General features: G+C 31.8%; 1 protein-coding gene across 4 annotated transcripts; it reads right to left on the bottom strand.

Moving 5' to 3' along the window:
• Positions 1-767: 767 nt before the first annotated feature.
• On the bottom strand, positions 768-19,004 carry LOC105251051 (protein RUFY3). 4 transcript variants are annotated; one of them, XM_025413955.1, is made up of 12 exons: positions 15,976-17,236; positions 15,258-15,436; positions 15,079-15,188; positions 14,418-14,625; positions 14,149-14,312; positions 13,894-14,056; positions 13,710-13,826; positions 13,401-13,541; positions 11,062-11,159; positions 7,813-8,029; positions 6,662-6,913; positions 768-1,209 (listed from the first exon to the last, which is right to left on the bottom strand). In XM_025413955.1, the coding sequence occupies exons 1-12, from the start codon at positions 16,334-16,336 to the stop codon at positions 1,069-1,071; spliced, it is 2,151 nt and encodes a 716-aa protein (XP_025269740.1). In that variant the 5' UTR covers positions 16,337-17,236; the 3' UTR covers positions 768-1,068. The 4 variants fall into 4 exon arrangements, with proteins under 4 accessions (XP_025269740.1, XP_011255857.1, XP_011255858.1 ...); XM_011257555.3 differs by having other exon boundaries at positions 769-1,209; positions 16,099-17,224; XM_011257556.3 differs by lacking the exon at positions 15,976-17,236 and adding an exon at positions 18,627-19,004 and having other exon boundaries at positions 770-1,209.
• Between the last annotated feature and the right edge of the window lie 191 nt (positions 19,005-19,195).

Here is a 19,195-nt window from a genome sequence, read left to right as displayed (position 1 = left end):
ACTTTCATAAGATCGTTAAAGATACAAGCTGTTTGCGCGCGCGGTATAATTTTATTCTCATTTCAAGAAAACTATATAACACAGTAGTAGATTTGCATAAGCACTTTTTATAAAAGATAACAAAATAATATATATGTGCATCTCTTTTTTGAAATATTCTAATAAATATGTTCCTGTTTAATTTTAGCACTCGTATAAAATTAAAGAAATAGAATAAATAGTAAAACATATACAATTTAAAAAACCATTTCATTTATTTATATGTATATAGATATATATATATATATATATATATATATATATATATATGTATGTATTATATGTATAATATCTCTTTCAGACGGTATAGAACATCTTAAAAATATCGTTGTACAGGCACGCGTTTGGACACTGCAGCGCAAGCAAAGCTGCAGTTTCAAAATACTTTACTAATCGATTCTGAGTTATGATCACATCGCTGTATCTTATCTTGCTCAAGCTGAGCATATCATATGCAACTACTATCGAAACGGTACTAGAAGCAAGGTGCAACATTAAATTCTCATAAACATTTACAATCTAACCATTTTAAATACGACATTGTCAGTCAGAAATAATCGTAACTATTCTGTAACAAAATAAAATATTTGAAAGCATTGAAAAAAATAAATTCTAGCGACTGCATATACATATATGTATATATTTATCAGTCATTTATAAAAACATATTATTAGATATTATGTTGCAGTAATAAAATTTAATAAATTAAATGCTTTTTTAACCCCAATCGTATAAATTTTAAAATATCACGAGTGTTTTTATAAAAAAAATAAAATAGTTTAACATGAAACAAAATATTGCTCACGGCAAATTGGTATGTCCATCATCACGTACGTCCAATTTAAATGGTTACGCATAACGTACCGTAAAAAAAAACATGTACAAACATTTGCGGACTACATTTTCGGACAGATTTTGTTATCTTTCCTCATTCTATTTTTTGTTTGAATTTTTTTTCGAGACTGCGCATTGGACTGAAATCTCTGGTATACAACTTGCTTACGAGAAAGAACAATAGTACGTAGAGTATTAACGCATCACCGAATCACGGCTAACGAGAAGTACGTAACATTCGTCACAAACGCGCACTGGTTTCGCTGAGTTCGGCAAGACTGTAGTATTGTCACTGCATGCATTACAGAAAATATTCCCACAATTGCGACAATGGTGCTGTAACAGAAATAATATACGTAAACATCTATTATTATATTGTTTTAATTATTAAATTTGTCTTTATCAATGAGAAAATAATTATTAATTATGTATTTTGTTATAAAAAATCTGATATATACTACAAATATAGTATGTTTATATATTATTTTTATACAACTTATAAAAATAATATTCTAATAATAATCATTAGTTTATATAATTAATATCTTAACGTATTCGTTTATACGAAACATATAATAAGACATATATATATATATATATATATATATATATATATATTTTGACACATTTAGTAATATTAAATATCATATAGGCATATATAATATAGTTTTATATACTTTAATATTTTTTTACTGTAGTTTCAATATGATTTAGACCAAATGCATTTTTATAGCATTTAAAATGTAAAAAAATAGTATTGATTATCGCTATATAAAATTAAAAATATAAAATTGACAATAGAATAGCAAAAAAATTACTTCTTTTATTTAAGAATATTAAAAATATATTAAGATATAAGAGAAATAAAAATATAAAATTATATATGTAGAAAATATTCATGTTTATAAAATATTTTTTATATATTCTTTAAATTATATAAATTATTTTTCTATATTCTTTATCTAAATTATATAAATTTATATATATTTATATATATTTACATAATTATATTTATATATATTTATATAAATTTATATAAATGATATAAATTATTTCCTTTATATACTTTTCTTCATTATTTTAATTAAATAAAAAAATTAAATTATAAATATATAAATAAATATATAAATATATAAATAACTATAAGTAACAATAATATAAATAACTATAATATAAATAACTAAGATTGGCTTATATAGTATAAGACAATATATAAGCTAATGCTGTTTTTATTTTAGATCTTACTTAAAAAAGCACAGCAATAATTATTGAATTTCCAATTTATTTCATAAAGTGAAATAGCAAATGAAATAAAGAAATAGGACATATTACACATACACATATATTCTCTCAAAATATGTATAAATTCATACTTAAAGTGTTTGAAAAGTAAATTGATTAGTACATTATATATCTAATTTTGTTTTAAAATCCAGTTATAAGACAATGCAAATGATATTTAGTGTAACTTATTGGAAATTTTATTAAGAAACAAAAACTGTTAAAGTTAAACTCATTGCTTGGAAATGTCACGTAATACATTTCAAATAATTTTAAATAGAACTACATTTTAGGATTTTAACCGAAATGTCCAAACCAATAATAACTTCGCGACACATGAAGCGATGAGTTTGTCTCAGTTCTATATGCTGAAAAGTAAAAAGCTTTGTAACGTAGTTCGCAGTTACGGATTACGTGTGTTCATTGTAGGTAAAAAAAAAGTGCATGCCCGTACCTGAAGCTGGCACGCGGACAACGGCCGGAACTTTTTGCACTTAACGCCAGGAATACTATTGTCCGCGCGTCAACTTCAGGTAAGAGAGCGCTTAATACTTTTTTGCGATATTTCTTGCATAGGTCATTTCCATGTGAAGGTCGTTAGATTGTTGAAGCATAGACGGACACGAAACAGGACTGACTAGCAAACTGGAAAGTGACTTCAGCAGATGAGAAACAACGAGGATAATGACGAGATTGCGTATCAATTTTGTAGAAGCATTGCACTTCCTCTGAGTCATGAATACTAAAAACGAAATGCAGAGAGATACTAGTTGCAAACAAATACAGTGTGTGTTCTGTTTTGTCAGTACTAATTTTGTATCATTCAATTCTCTCTCAATGTTTCGAAAACGCAACTCTCATCTAAAATAAGCGTAGAGAATTTATCATCGATTCATCGCGCGTACAATTCAGATAGATTTCCAAGTCGCGATGGGAGGCAAAACGCGGCGTGTTCTATCTTTGTGTTTATTTTGCGCCCCCCGTCTGCGCCCCGTTTCCCCATTACCGGGTGGTCTTCATTTTCGAGCCATTACCGCCCGTCCATTATAATAATGTGGTATTCGTACTAAAAGCCAAAAGAGAAATAACGGCGGAACCGAAGTGCGCGACTACGATTCTAAATTTTACATCTAAATTGAATCCCTTAAGTGTGAGACGGCCGAATCGTCGTTCCCTTCTTAGCGTGAGACGATGTGGGCGTGCGAAGGAGCGGTTGCCCGGTTATTACCGGAAAGTAAGAGCCCGAATAATATCGTCCCGATAACCGATTTCCTTCGCGAAGTTAATTATTGAACCGTCCCATCAGCATGACTTACGACCGGGACGTAGTAGATTGGTGCCTGCAACTACGTACCGGTGTGTCTCAAGCACACGCCTTATCTTAACCGTGATAGATACCTACTTATAGATACTTTCCAAGACGAATAAATCAGTCTAAGATCAGATCCGAGAGATACTGTCGGGCGAATGATCAGCCATAGCGATCTATAAATTATTCCATGGAAGATGACTCACTTTGGTGCGGACGCGAAAGTCTGGTAAACCATCGAGGAGACGATCTCGCGGTCTTTGCCTTTGTAGCGCATAACATCGGGCAGACAAGCAAACTCACTTTTATGCAATCGCATGAGCAGGGAAATGAGTTTTCGTTTCTAGAGTTAAGAAGAACGCAAATGCTATTGCGCGCTCTTATTTATTTTCGCAGATGAAAAAGCGAACTAAAATCTTATTTTTCATCTTGCGATTATAGTTATTCATTAGTTTCGAGCATAATCATTCTAATGTAATGTATTTGATTGTTAACATATTTCAAGCAAATTTTCTTATCCAAATATTTTGAAAATAAAAGTACTACGTTAAGGTTTAAAATGATAGCATCATCATAAATGATAGTATTATCATAAATATGCTATAATTTATTTTAGAATAAAATAAAAAGAATAATATTTTTAGCACCCAAAGAAAATAATGTATTTTCAAAATATTCAGATTTTTTAAATATTTAAAATATGTTCGTTAATTTCCTTCAAATTTACGCAACACGAAATATTTTTGGGAATATTTTTACTGCATTCGATACCATTTTATTGCCACATCTATGCACGTGACGGCGACGATGAACGGTATTCACTTATCAGCATCTGCGCACGACTCGATATTGCTTATGACAATCCAATATCGCAAATGCGTCGTTGCTATCTTACGTAATATAATCCCATGATATTTTCTAATAAGTATTTTTTGTTTCTATAGGATATACGGCAAGCAAGTGGGGAAGAAAATTTGCTTCACGAGGAAAAACCTTAATAATTTTTGACTCGGAATATATCATATTACCTTGATTGTAGATACAAATTGCCATCCGTGTTTTACGGATTAAACTACTGATTCGAACTAATTCCATCTATTGGAAAATTTTTACATGCAGTTATCAGATGCAGAATGTAACTTGGCTGTTGCAATTTGCTGTTACTGGGAACGAATCAAAGCGCTCAGCGATGCATAAAATATAGGTACAAGAAAAGTTTTACGCCGCTCGTTAACATCATCGCGGATTCAAAATATCCACAATCCTTGCTAACTGTGTCAAGCGCACGTATAAAGCGATTGTTAGTATAGCGTGTATATTTAGAAAACCCGGCATGAATTTAGCGTCTCGCAACGTGATCAATCGAGCCGGGCGGTTATGGAAGGGAAATTATTGTTTTGCCTGCTTTTGCATATTGCTACTACGAAGGTTTGCGGCCGGCCGGCATTTTTTTAACAAATATGCCCGCATCTGAAGGCCTTCTCTTATACAATGCGAGCCTTCTTCGTTGCGCGTTTGCCAACGGGGTTGCTTGCCCACTGGCACGATTCCACTCACACATCTGGTCGTGCCACGGGTGGCCTATTCTATATTAAACAGTATGGTAATACACCTACGGGGCGAAAAATGAGTAACAAGGATACCCGAGCACTGCCTTGTTATTATGCAATAACTTACCACCCTTTCCTGCGCCTTCCTTTCAACCCTCTTCGTCCCAACGTGCGCGCGCTATGTATTCTTCGAACCGTCGGCTACATAAAGCAAAGAGAGAATGGAGTCTAATGTATTTTATGGGACGAGCAGACGTCTCTATCACATCGTCGACTGAATATGCATGCGAACGATGCATATATAACGCGTAATCATGAATGTATGTCGGATGTAATAAGTGTAAAAGGATGTCCCGTAAAAGATAGCAAAAACCGCATTATTTGACAAATGCAATGTCCCACCGAACGATTAAGGCTAAACGAAGATTTTTTTTCATAGCGACAGCCAGCATAGCTGACAAAGTCATAGACACACGCAAGATTAATAGTCGCGCCGTTGACAGAAACGTCAAATTGCATGCGACGATTCGATTATTTCGGAGCTTTACGGCCGCGGAGAATCAACCCGCTAATCAACGATTAGCGCAACGTCGACAAGCTCCGGTGAACCGTATTTATCGCGCATGTCCGCAAAATTTCGATAAAGTCCTGACGAGCACATAAATTCCACCACGGAATTTATCCGTATGACGAATGCACGAATACGCTCGCCGTTGGCGCGCCGCGCTTCCCTTATCGATGCACGCAACCGCAACGAACGGAACGATCAGATCTTTGCGAATACTTTAAGCGCTTATATCGTGCCGGCGCGTGATTCGCGTTCGAAAAATGTGTGAAAGCGGATCGCGAGCTTTTTCCGAGCTTGGTGGAGGATCCGTGGGGAATCGCCGCCTTTGCCGTGTAACGCGACACGTCTCGCTAATGAGCGAATTAAAAAGCGTTACGGACGCGCGGCGCAGTGCTTAACACGCTCGAGAACTTGTTTAAGCTGCTAATCCCTCAACCGACTCTTATCTATCTGCAAATTCCGGCCCTCATTACGGCCTATCGCGATTTAATAAAGGGGGAAGTTAGGTAAACGAAAGCCTTTAAGTGTAATTGCTAGCCCGAGCAACGCGCGATAGCCCGCTATCTCTAATAATACGACTGTCGTGCATCAAAGTTGTTGCGCGCGAGGAGCGATTCCGATCTCGAGATCCTGACGACCTGACGAGCGCGCAGGTCGCGCACCATCAAGATTCTTCGCCGAGGGTAGGTGTATCCCTGAGATGCCGACGGGGTCTGCCCCGTCACGGGCCGATCGACCGTGGTCATTTAATGCGCGATTCGTCTTGTCTCCCCCGTGGGCTCCGATACGGTCGGGAAATCCGCGTCGGGGAAAGCAGTAATTTCCAGAACGGCGGGGATAATTGAACAATTACGTACGGTACGCCGCGCTTTCAGCCGAGCTCTCCGCGCGAATCCAGTTCCTCGGATAGATAGGGTGGGCAGGAAAGAGTAAGGCAGGAAGAGAGGCACAAGAGGGTGGTTAAGGTTCGCGAAGGAGCCGAAGAAACCGGGATTGCGATGGAAACTAGAGAGGAAGAAGAAAGAGAGAGAGAGAGGGATGAGTTACGAAGGCGTGGGAGCAATTAAAAAGTTTGATTACCTTGCGACGAGTCATGTTGAACTCACGGCTGCACCCCTTGCATTGGGTGACCAGCCGATCGTTCGCCCATGTTACCGAGCCCTCTTGCAAAGCCGACTGCTGCTGCTGTTGAGCGTTGTCAGCGGCCTCGCGCAGTTCGACCGCCGCTAATTTGGCCGCGCTCAATTGTCCCCCAAGTTCCTCCAGAGTTCGTTCCTGCTCGCTGCACACCTCCTTCAACGCGTAATACTCCTCTTGTAGCGTCAAGTATCTCTGGAACAACGGGATACCTAGTTGCGATTATCCGGCGCATGTATTTACTCGTCCGTTCGTTATCGCGATTAAAGGCAGATCAATACTTGGTTACGAAATTTTGCGACGTGTAAATGTAACTCGCAAAATTATATTATTACCTAATAATTTCTATTGATTTGATATTAATTAAAATTGATATTTAATATATATATATATATACACGAAGAACGCTTTCACATATATAATCTAAATTCTGATTTAACTATTTATAAGGCTGGTGTATATGTTTTTTCTTTATATCGATTTTATAAATTATTTTTCACACTTTTTTCATTCATTTTTTTACATGTTTTTTCATCCCTCAAACATCTAAATAACTTGCATTTTATTTTATAATAGCTTTGTTAGTTCTCTGATTTCATCTTTTAAGCTGTCGAACGTGATATATTTTTATACTTCATACATTAAACGTGTCATTATATTTGAATGCTTTCGATGGATTTTGTACCTCAAAATCAGAATTTAATTATGATTAAATTATTTTTGTCCAATAAAGCTAAATAGTGAATATGATACATTTTAGGAATGCAAAAATAAAAAAAACCTTCTGTAAATCAATAAAATAAATTTCATTAATCTATTTCAGGACAGCAATGCACCATCGCGGTTCTTACTGTCAGTTCTATAATTGAGAAACGAATAAATCACGATAACGTTTCGACGATTGAATTAGATGCAGGCTTATAATCCATGCTGGCAGGTTTCGGAATAGGATTTAAATAGAAAGATCGAATCGTCGCGCGTCTCTACAAAGCTCCCCTTTCTCTGAACTTACAAGTACGACGACGCGATAATGTAACTGTGAGATTTATTCGCCGAGGTATCCTTAAAAGGCAATACTGATCGCACGCATGTACCTCGGACACCCGTTTCAACTGATCGATCTCCTGATGTAATTGAGAGATCTTCTCCGTGTTAGAGATCGATGTTTCCTGTAAGGAGGTTCTCCATTCGCGCTCCAGTCGCAATTCCCTCTCGACCCCATTCGTCCGTGCTTCCCGTTCAGCAGCCTCAGCGCCCAGGATTCTCACCCTCTCCTCCGCCCCCGACTTGACACCATCCATCTCCTTGCACCTGATTAAGTCAAATCAATGATACTTAAACGTTGAAGATATAAAATTCTCGTCCATATCGTCAAAAGTCATTTTGTTCAATTGATTCAACAATTTTTAACGCATACTTTACTCTAAAATTATATTAGGATTTCAAATAGATCTGACAATAAATGTAATGACGCATGATGTACATCTAAAATAATCATTTTGTTCATTCAATATTAAACTATCAAATGATGTTGATAATCTCGCATAAATTCTTTATTTTTATTATGGAATTGGTTCTAATTTATATGACTTACTGTTCATATTTATTTATTAACACACAAGATAATATTTCCATATTATATATTTAATTCAAAATCATTGCGCATTTATTTTGAAATTGATCAATGCTACGTCGTAAATAAATACCGTCGTAAGTAAATAAAAATATACTTATCAGGAAAAAGGTATTTATCGCATTTAAGGAACTGTATTGCGATCATAATGTAAAAATAATATAAAAATTTACAAATTAATAATTATCATATACATAAAATGGCTTCATCCTTTTATATAAAATATGAATTCAAACACAAAAAATATTAACATGCTTTCGTATTGTGAAAATGATGAAATATTATGAAAATATTATTGCAAGAGTGCCAATCCAAAAATATTTACGCGCTTGGGACTAATATTACTTATAGAATTATAAGTAACATATAACATTATTCGAAGTATGAAAAAATAAGAGATAGATATATTTATTTTCATATTCTTTTAATAAATAAATATATTTAACAAAACGATAAAGTCATTTATATTTATCTATTTATTTTTTAATTTGTTGGTAATGTTATGGATATATAACTTACCTTACAAAATTATTATATATTAATAGTTATTATCCAAAAGTCAATAAAAGAAATTTTTTATTCGGCAATTATAAGACATTTCGTATATTAAAAAGACAAGTTAATAAAAATTCTCTCCACTTTCAAATCGTGGCATCTTATGTCTAATGTACAATGATTTTAAAATAAACAAACCGCATATTTTTTTCTATTATGAATTTATTTTCGTAGCGTCGGTACACAAGCACACGCAGTGTTAGAATACGTATAATGTCGATATCTGCGCGAGGCTTATATGAATACTTAATTGTATCATTAATACATGGATATGGCACATTTAATTAATCACTACTAAATATTTTTCTTATTTTTGACAAGAAAATAACTATTATTTCGAAAAGTGTCTTATATGAGGATGTATCAATTACAAATGTTGATAATGTGATAATTTAATTTATTCGAGGCGCCATTGTCATATATAAACATAAAATCAATAAATTAATTGAAAAAGAACACAATTCGGCGACAAGAATGATTGCAGATCACAAATGATTAGTTCCTTAAATGCCAGTGAAACAAATGTTTTAATTTAGAAACACAAATATGATTTATATTCTTTTCTTAAATAATATGAGCACAATGATAATAAGAAACTTACTTTTGTTCTGTATTATAAATATAAAGAAATGATTGACATGAGATTCAATGACTAATAAATACTCGATAATATTAAGCTTCCGTATCGTGATAGCATTGATTTATTTTATTGATATAATTATATCTCATAATGTATAAATTTATTGATTATTGCGAAAGACTTTAAAATATGCTTCGACATAATATTAACAACTATGTTCCAATACAATTATTTATATAAAGTAGCCATTTAGTGAAGGTTTGCCAATATCCCCGTGTGACGATAAGAGTTTATTTAATATCCTTCGCTCGTTTCTCTAATCTATCCTATCTAAATCTGATCGTATTCGCAACATCTAAGTAAAAAATAAATAATTTCTAGCTAGAGCAGCCCAATTATCGGCGTGCGTGCATTGTGTAATTATTGGTACGACCGTTTTTCGCTATCATATTAGAATATCGTATAGCGATAGTTTGATAGAAAAATCTTATCATAACAATTATATTTGTACGTAAATAATGCCTGCTAAAATAGTTCCGCAACATATGGAGATATCTGTAATCCTTTTTCAAAAATAGTAACACTATTCGAAAAGTTCAATGGAAAAGGATTACCAAATCCTTACATATATCAATTCTAACATTTCCTTAAATAATACTAATAACGGCACAATATTTGATAACAGCTGATTTAGCAAAAATTTCAAAACATATAACAAATATGAGTATTAGCCCTTTTCATATTCGCCATGCTAAACTAAATATGTGTAACTATGTAATTAAAAATTACATTTTTTATGCACAAAACTTCATCAAAACAAAAGAGTTTACGGTTTTCATAAAATACAAATAAAATGACAATACATGAAATATTTTATAATGTATATGCACACATCAAAAGTAGTTTTAATGTATTGTTTGGTTTTTTAATAGATTAAATGTGCAATGACTGGAAAGAACAATAAATGCATAAAACAAATAGTAATATATATATATATATATATATATATATATTACTATAATATATATATATTATATATGTATATATATGTATATATATATATATATATATATATATATATACTATAATAAAAAAATAATTATTACAAGAAAAATGGGACCAATTATTCTGCAAATGGAGCAAAACTGAACTTTCGCCAAATTTTTTATAATATTATCTTATTATTCCTACATATTTATTTTCTAGGAGACGTGTCGCGTTGTAATATTAATACGCTATTAAATAATGCAATATTAATTCAATTAATTGCAATTATGATGCTACATTCAGCTTACTGGAAATTTCTCATTAAAAATTTACAATAACTAAATAAAAAACTAGCTTATCAATGCGACTTTCATATTAATAAAGTTGATTAGATAAGCTACTTAGCGAAAAAAGTTAATGCCTCTGTATGGAAATACAAGATAATAAGAAGCATGAAACTTTTTTCGATGTATGTAATTATTATACTGATGACATTCTCTACTTTTTAATCTCGAATAATTTAATCTGTATATAATTTCAATCGCACTTATAAATTAATTAACAATAATGAAAGACAAATAAACATACTTCTCATCCATTTTTTGGATGGTCTCAGTCATCGACAGTGTTTTAGCTTCCAGCTTTGTGATCAGTTCTGTCTTATGCTTAAGTGAGCCTTCGCACTCCTGAAATAAATATTTATTGAATACAAGCGAAAAAGATGATTATATTTGACCAAATGTCTATAAATAAATCTGGAATAATGCATATTGATTTGAAAATTATTTCCATGAGTTAGGCATGTAATATGAATTTATAAATAAAGTTGATGTATACATTATCTGTTTTATAATTTGCAATATCATATTTGTCACATACATAAAATTTATCACATTTTACAAGATATGATGTAACGAAATGTTTGCGAGTTTCATTAGATTTCATATGAGTTATAAATCCGTTTATCTTATGTCTATAATATTACGAATTGTGATAGACGTTATTTAAATTTATTAAAATTTATTTTTTGTGGAAAAATATATATATTTGATTTCTGTTTCATATAAAAAATTATTTTAATAAGTTTATTAAAATAATAAGATTATAAAAATAATTTACTGAATGTTGCATGATTGTTATTCTCTTTTTCTCACATCGCTGCAAATTATACATGATTAATTATATATTATTATATTTTTCACATCTCAAGATGCTGTAATCAAGATTGCTTATTTACCACATAAACTGTAATCAATTAATGCTTCAGTAAAAATATATGTAAATATACAGTTGAAATACTATAATAGTGTGAAAACTTTTACAAAAAAATTATTGTCTTGAACATAACAGTCTATATCGGATTAAACCGAGCTTCAGTCACTCGATTTTAGAAAAGCGTAATCTGCTAAATCATTTCGTTACATCATAATAATTATGCCTGCTTTGTCTATACAATAATGTCGATAAATCTTCAAACATTGCACTGAATAAATATTAATGTATACAATAATATCCTATTAAAAACATGAGTTGGAAACTTGACAAAATAATTTTGCACAATTCTGTAAATGTACGTATATAAAATGTACGCCTCATGTGCAACACCGAATAGCCGCAATATTTGATCTCATCCTCTAATGGAATTAATATATAAGAATAGGCTCTCTTTATTCTTTCACAACTTGCTCGATTATTGAATTATTCGTGGTTATTTCCGAGGTAGAACGACTCTGTTTCAATTTGTCATTAGATGCTTTCAATGATTGCTCGTCAAAAGAGCGTTGATGATCGATTGTCGGTCGAGCGATCGCATTATCCGCGGATGGGCACCCTCTCGGAGAAATGGAACTAGCCTTATTAAGAATAGATTTCGAAATACCACCTGGAGTGGTAGGACTTCGTATACCTTCACCATCCTTCATCAAATGATTATATTTCTCGAGGTTGTTAAGAATCTTGCCAATCTGATTGGTCTTCGCGTGAAGACGGCTCACCATCTCGCCTTTTTGTGTTAGCTCATGTTCACACTCCTACAAGGGAAACATGTCCAGAAACGGAATTTACATGCTTGGTAAAATTCTTTCGCTTAGAAAAGATTCCGGCGAAATAAAAATTCCCATCATTCCCAACACATAGGAAAAAAACATCCAAATACGCAAATTTAATGCAGTGATAACTTATTTTGCATATAAGATGCAATTTAATTTATTCGCTAACAGACATGTAGCTGAAATATTAATTAATTATTGATGAAAATATTGATAAAACACGGAAAGGCATGAAAGAGATTCTATGCTATAATTATGAAATTAGCTGTTTAAAAAAAGTGATTAAGAATTTTATAGGCAGTATAATTATATAAATAGATATATTATATTAAAACCGTGATATAGTAGACTCGTCTATATTATCTATTTATATATCGTATAAAGAAAATAATTTCATGTCAAATGAACAATTTAACAAAATAAGAAGAGATAAATTTATTGAAAAAGAAATGATTAATATATATTATAAATATTAGTCTAGTATCTTTTCATTCATATACATATATATATATATATATATATATATATGAATGAAATATATATATATATATATATATATTAAATAATTATTATATATTAAATATATAATAATTATTTTAATATATAATTATTAATAATTTCATTCATATATATATATATATATATGAATGAAATTATTAATAATTATATATTAAATATATATATGAATGAAATATATATACATATATATGAATGAAATATATATATATATATATATATATATATTAAATAATTATATGAAATAATGTATAGTCGTAAATTGTAATTGTTTCGATTTAATAAAGTAATTAAAATAATAAATATAAGTATACTATATCACAGGAATTAGAAAACTATTCAGGAATAGTTGCAAATTACCACCTGCAGCTTTTTGTACATTTCCAAATTGATGAGTTTTATATCCTCCAATTGTCGTCTTAAAGATATTATAGTATCTTGCTTCTCATGTATATCCTTTTCTAATAACTTCATAGCTACTTCCATTTCGGATTTCATGCTAATCTGTATGAAAGAAAGACAAAAATCTAATCAAATCTTATACTTTTATTTTTCTTTACTGAATATATTTTTTATAAATCTTCTTTTATAAATTATCTTTTATAAAAATCTTCTATTAAAAATTTATTGACAGTTATCAGTGTAAAAAAGAAGATGTAGATTCTTATCAACCTGTAATTCCAATTCTTTCTCTAAATCTTGCCGAGATTTTTTTTCAGATTCTAATCTGCTTCTAAGTTCTTCCATTTCCGCAGTGGTCTCCGTTATTTTAAGAGGTACCTTTCCATTCTAAAATTAAATCAATATTTTAATAGCAAACTAATCTATACATAAAACGCGTAAGTTTAATATATACCTCGTTTGCATCTTTAACCTCTATACCAAGTTCCTTTTTTAATTGTCTATTTTCTTCTTGAATTGATAAAATGTTGTTCTTAGCAATAGCGAGATCTTCTTTCATAAGAGCATTCGTTGTCGTTAGAGATTCTACTTTAGCTTGAAGATTCGTTACTGTTGCGCTAAAATCGACAGAAAAATCAATTTTGAGCAAATAACACTTAGACATATGCGCAACTTTTTGCTCAATATTTGCAGAAAATTAAGTATTTACTTTAGATGTCGATTGAGCTCTTCGATATAATTCTTTTGATCAAGTACCGTAGTCATATTATCATTTTCGAGTTCATCGTCTGGAGATTCACCAGGTATATGATTACTATTACGTAAATATAATGAAAAGTCGATTACGCCTTGCTGACAATCCAGATCTTCTTCCTGTCACAATAGTTACGATCGATTTTGACTTAGCATTTTATCATTCCGGACAAACATACTATTTCAGACACGCATGTAAAAAACGTGACATTAATTCAGACTGACCTTTACGCAAAAGTTGCAATCGATCACATTTAATCCAACTAACAGGCCCATCACTACGATTGCCTCCTCGCTCATCATCAGAGCATCTGGTTCGAAATATTCAGATAAAATATCATCTTTGTGATCTATCAGAACTTTGAGATAATCTGCTAATTTCTTTTGCATTAATGCCATACGCAGCCAAGCACGCGCCCTACCCATAGCCGTTCTGAAAATAATGATTTCAAAGTACTATCTCAAGATTAATGCTCGAGGGTTGCTGATTTCTAAAATATTGATAAAATACAAACTTTAATTTAATAATTAAATTCTATATTTAATAAAATAATTACCGATGTAATTTTAAATTAATTCTAGTTAATTTAAAAATAAAACATTTTATTTAAATGCCGAGGATAAAAAAATAGTCAAAATAATAATAATAATTTTTTTTTAAACTTGACTTAAAAAAAGATCTAAAAGATTATTATTTGATAACATTATTTTTTTAATAAGAAAATGAGAACATTGTACGTATTTTGCTTTGTCACTACAATTATACAAATATCAAAAATATATTATTAATTAATCATATATTTATAATATATGAATAATATATGGATAAATTCAATCAAATAAATATGTATATAGATCACATTTTTAAAGTAGAAATATGTAGTACCTAACAGTGGGTAAATCACGAATGCTGGATGTAATATCTTGTGCTTCGGGACAATATTTCTCTACGAGCTGGAGAATATCCCACAGCTCCTTCTTGGGTCCGAGAAGACCCTGAAATCGGAGACTATTAGTACCAATATGAAAAATTTATTCTGTTGTCCGCACGATGGCAAGCTTTACCTTCTTTGGCCGTAAACCATGCCTAAGCACATGTTCAAGAACGATGAAAAAATGTTGCAATGGCATGTGATCAGAATCGAGCATACGACCATATTTCAAGGATGTTTCGATCAGTTCCTTAACAATTAGTTTTGAAATGTTAACGAGATTACTCCTCTCGATGATCACCGGATCCCGTGCTGCAAAAACAATACGTGTCTGCTCTAACTTGTAATAATTTCAATTGATTTCCCACGTCAATATTTAGAAAAATGGCTTCAAATTCAATAGTAAGTATCATAAATATACTTTTAATTAACTGTAATATTATTGAAATAATGTTAGAATGATTGCATAGCAATATGTACTAATCTTTTTTGTATTTTTCGAGAATAAATAAAAATTAAATAAAGATAGTAACATGTGGAATCGTAAGCCAAGTTTATAACAATTTCGCTGCTGGAAAAATGCATTCTGCTTAAAGCGATGACACGAAAGCGTGAGACAGAAATAGAAATATTTTTTTTCTTCGTTGTGAGCAGGAAAAGCAATACTTATTTCGTACGCGGTATAATATCTCAACAATGAATTACATTTTGCTAAACAAAAAGAAAAAAAAATAAATTGAATATCAATATACATATATATATATATATATATATATATATATTTTTTTTTTTTTTTTTTTTTTTAAGATATCCAATTAAAATCGATGAGTGCAACAACATCGAGTACAGACACAAGCTGGAGACGTGCTGCAATGGCGGTGGACTTGGTGGTATAATATCGCAAAGCTCTCGTTGTTCGGGAAGCTGTTGCTGATGATGATGATGATGATCATGATCATGATGATAATTAATACCACTAAGAGCAAGCGGTGGTGATGGTGACCGCTGCATCGAGTCTTGTAGCGAGAACTCGACATCCTGAAGCTCCTTCAGACAGAGCCATTCGCCGTCTACCGACACTCGAAAATTGCACAGATATATCGTGTCCTGAGCACCAGCCATATCTTCCTCTAACATGACTCCGCCGTGATGTACACCACCGTGATCGCCCGGTGGCCTCAATTTCAAACTGGTCAGGGATTCCTGCCGCATAGAAGACGATTCCTCTACTGTCACTATTTCAATTCTGGAGTTCACGATATCTTTCTATAATTGTTTCACTTGCACGGAAGAAGGCTCTTGGTTTGCATAAACTTTTTTTTCTTTTAGTGATAATTTTCGACTGTAGATTGGCTTGGAAACAATCTATTTATCAGAAGAGATAGATTTTCACGTTATTAAAATTACGAGTCATCAATAATTAATGAACAATGAGCGTTGATTTATTTTTTATTTGTTGATATATCTCTTTTATATATACTCTTGTATATTCAGTTAGTTTATGTGTAATATTCAAGACTCGTTCACAATATTATATAATATATTTTCTTTTTTTCTCGTTACATCAAACAGCTGATGAAAAAATATGTCGCAATGAATGAGTCACCAATAAGTGTTGATATATTGCAATCAAGCTCTACGTTTTTAACAACGAAAGATAGAAATCTGCGTCCACTGTTGCTCTTCTTTTGTCATTTTTTCAAGTGTTATCCTTTAGTCATCCTTTCTTAATATTATTAGTGATAAATGTATTTGTCTTGATAAGGACAGATTCTCTCTCATTGATTGCGCTGTAGATATCGAAGAAACAGCAAATAAAATCTCAGCTGAAGATGCAGAACCGATGTAGAAACGATGGATTCACACTAATGAAACTACATTGTAGTTCCACGATTATTTACTCACAAAATAAGAGATAATCAGGAATTTGTGTACTGTTAAAAATGACGTGAAAATCGTACTAGAGTCGAGCGAGGAAAATTTCACGTCGGAAATAACGAGAACACCAGTGACATATAATATTGATTTTCCCGCTGACTTTGTCTCCACCTACAATAATCAATACGAATACCACTGCGCAGTATTGTATGGTGCTGCCACCAGCTTTCTGAATTACTCTATCGATATGACAGCGACTTTGGATTACATTAATAACGTAAACACGCTAGCAATTAGATTTATTCAATACATAAGAATTTTTATAAGCAAAAAAGTGAATATAGTAAAAGAATAAATAGTAAAAGAATAAATATTTCAAGCAATATTTCACGATTTTATTTCATTATTACAAAGAAGTCTTAAATATTTTAATATAATTGTATACAATCGTGTAAATAAATAACACTGTAAAATGTGCATCTTAACATTCTCTTAATTAAATTTTATTTTTTTATTAATTACATTATCACATTGAATCAAACCTGGAACAAAAGCAAAGCTATATGTCGTTCCTATATTTTTATTGAGAATTTAGCATTATAAACAATTTAATATTTCATATCTTTCCATGTCACAAATAATCACGCACATAATTACAGGAAAACTAGCATTAAAAATATCACTGTACACAATTTAGTAATGTGTTATTGTCAGCTTGTCACATTTCAATTATTTTCTCATTTAGATTTGTTATAATCATGTAGCAAACAACTGCGCAATATCAAAAATTGTCAATGTGATATAGATATATGTATATCACTGTTCTCGTAACAATACGTTTATCATTCGAGATACAATTGCAGAATCAGTCAGCACGCGAGCAGATTGATATATGCAAAAGTTACTATTGTTATAATTATTAATGTTAAAAAAATGTTACAAACAAATTTTATGAGATTAATAAAGATATTTGTGTTAAAGAATGAAATTATAAATATAATACGTATAAGTTTTTTTTTCTTATATAACCATTATTTATTTAATAGTTTATGAATGTTATAAATAGCTCTGCTATTTTTTATATAATTAAAATAAATATAATCATAGATCTTGTTATTGCTTATATAAAATCCAAATAATCTAGTCAAAATACTCATAGAAATTTCGAAATTCTTGTTTTCTCTAAATTATTAAAACTTCACTTTTTAAATCTATTAAAATCTTCTATAGATCTGTCAAATAATAATATATATATATAAATGCATAGTATCATATATTATATGTTTTCCATCTAACATATGTATTGTACAATTTTATAATACACGAGGAAGGAGAAATCTTTTCTGCCACTATCATTGTAATAAGATCAATTCAGTTTATAATTTGAATGACAAACATCCAATTATAATAATTATGTAGATATTCAAATGTACTTAATTACGCAATGATTTGCAGACTCTAATTAGCACAGAACAGACCTCAATAAAGAAACACACGTGCGCGCACGGTATGTTTACGCGCGTTTATTACGCGGGCGCCAGGCTAAGCCCGCGAGCGGGGACTTTTGAAGAACGCGCCGAATCGTGGGAGCATGCACCTAGCACCTAACGTTCTATGTACTCACGTCTCGGCAACCACCAGGCGTCCAGCTTTCTGGGTCTAGACACGACGAGATCCGGCCATTTGTCCTCCCGTATAGAATAACTCGACGGCGAACGCGAGACACTTTTGTCATTTTCATCAGATGCGAGGCTACCGGTGAGCGATTTCTCGGACGGGGATATTGGCAAACCGTCGCTACTTTCCGCGGCCATATTTACGTTTTCACTGTCGACTAGCGGCGCATGAATTTACCGACAGTGTATATATACATATACACGTGCATATACACGTATATATCTCTTTGTATGAGGACCTGACCGCCGCATTCCTTTTGCCAGCACGTGGTAAGAATATTCGTGACGCTTCTCTCTGTACGCCTGTACAAGACTCCTCTTGATAATCGCCGGATAGAATCTGGAGTAATGCGATGAAATTGAAACAAACATAGCTTGACGTCATCTGCGAACGATGTTTTGCAACGATTCTTTCGCTAAACGGTCAAGAACTTGGACTTATCAAGAGATAATGCAGCATCAAAATTAATATAACAGAATCTGTATCGATGTCTGTATCGACATTTTCAATGTTAAA

The sequence above is a fragment of the Camponotus floridanus genome, unplaced genomic scaffold (genome assembly GCF_003227725.1).
Source record: "Camponotus floridanus strain SB8 unplaced genomic scaffold, Cflo_v7.5 scaffold73, whole genome shotgun sequence".
Taxonomy (NCBI): domain Eukaryota; kingdom Metazoa; phylum Arthropoda; class Insecta; order Hymenoptera; family Formicidae; genus Camponotus; species Camponotus floridanus.
This window is presented reverse-complemented; position numbering and strand designations above follow the sequence as displayed.